Source organism: Physeter macrocephalus, chromosome 6 (genome assembly GCF_002837175.3).
Source record: "Physeter macrocephalus isolate SW-GA chromosome 6, ASM283717v5, whole genome shotgun sequence".
NCBI classification, from domain to species: Eukaryota; Metazoa; Chordata; class Mammalia; order Artiodactyla; family Physeteridae; genus Physeter; species Physeter macrocephalus.
The window spans coordinates 63,070,784-63,072,112 of record NC_041219.1 but is presented as its reverse complement, the minus strand read 5'-3'; the positions used below and the strand labels follow the sequence as shown (position 1 = coordinate 63,072,112).

Here is a 1,329-nt window from a genome sequence, read left to right as displayed (position 1 = left end):
CCGGACGCGCAGGCCCAGCGGCCATGGCCCACGGGCCCAGCCGCTCCGCGGCACGCGGGACCCTCCCAGACCGGGGCGCGAACCCGGCTCCCCTGCATCGGCAGGCGGACGCGCAACCACTGCGCCACCAGGGAAGCCCTGGCAGGCATATTCTTAACCACTGCGCCACCAGGGAAGTCCCGGCAGGTGGATTCTTAACCATTGCGCCACCAGGGAAGTCCCAATATTTCCCAATTTTAAATTGTGCATTTGATTTATAAAAGAAGATAGGGAAGGTTTGCCATAGGGAACATCCCAGTTAGCCAAAATACTGGGTAATTTACTGTGATGGGAAAATCCAAGAAGAAAAATGGAAATGTAACAATTTTCATCTCTCATTTCAGACATATGTATGACCACTTCAGAAACCTCTACCCACAGCTGATTAAGAAACGTTCCGTGGTGGATAAAGTACAGGAGTTTTTAACGTAAGTATAATAGCTTTCCTCTTCTCATTGCTGTTGAGGCTTCAGGGCTTGAATTTTTCATTTCAAACAGCAATTTCTCCTTCACCAATTTCTTTTCCATCTCTCAGGCAGGACTCTGGAGTAGTTCCTGTAGTTAAGTATAGCACCTTTTGGTGATGGCATGAAAACTGGCTGTGGACAAATGCCTTCTAATTTGTGCTCTTTCAGAGGTCAGGTTGAATATCCCTTTCTCAATTGCTGACGCAGCTAGAGGAAGACCTCACCAGTGCAAGACAGGCAAAGTCAAACCCCCGGATCCCTTCCACCTGGGGGCTCCTCTCCTTGCAGAAATCCCTCCTCCGCCCTCTGAAAGGTGCTTCCATTTCATGGACCTGGTGACTCATCCTAGCTGGGGAGTTAACTCATATCTAAAGTTATAATTCTTAACGTCCTCTGAGAATATTTCCATTTTAGTAAAGTTTTCTGAAGACTAATAATTCTCAATATTCAGAAAATTTGTTTTATATTTGTGGGATGACAGACTATGAGACTAATTTGGGGATAAAGGAGCTCTTGGTTTGACCCTCCAGATTATATACTAAGCAACCCCTTCGTCAGATGCTAAGGTCCTGCAGAGCATCTGGGCTAGATCCCATGAAGCAGTGACACTGTATTTTTAAATTGATCTAGAGATAGCCTGAACACATCAGAAATAGCTTTTAGTATACAATTTTATATCAACTCATCCTGCATAAAGTGCAGACAACAAAAAGAGAAGAGAGGGGCTTCCCTGGTGGCGCAGTGGTTGAGAGTCCGCCTGCCGATACAGGGAATGCGGGTTCGTGCCCCGGTCCCGGAAGATCCCACGTGCCACGGAGCGGCT

At 47.3% G+C, this 1,329-nt stretch overlaps 1 protein-coding gene across 1 annotated transcript in view; it reads left to right on the top strand.

Moving 5' to 3' along the window:
* PLBD1 (phospholipase B domain containing 1) overlaps positions 1-1,329 on the top strand; it is a 72,199-nt gene that overhangs the window by 27,832 nt on the left and 43,038 nt on the right. Inside the window, exon 3 of the mRNA XM_024128965.3 lies at positions 384-467. Within this exon, the coding sequence (XP_023984733.1) occupies positions 384-467 (84 nt within the window). The remainder of the gene's footprint in view (positions 1-383; positions 468-1,329) is intronic.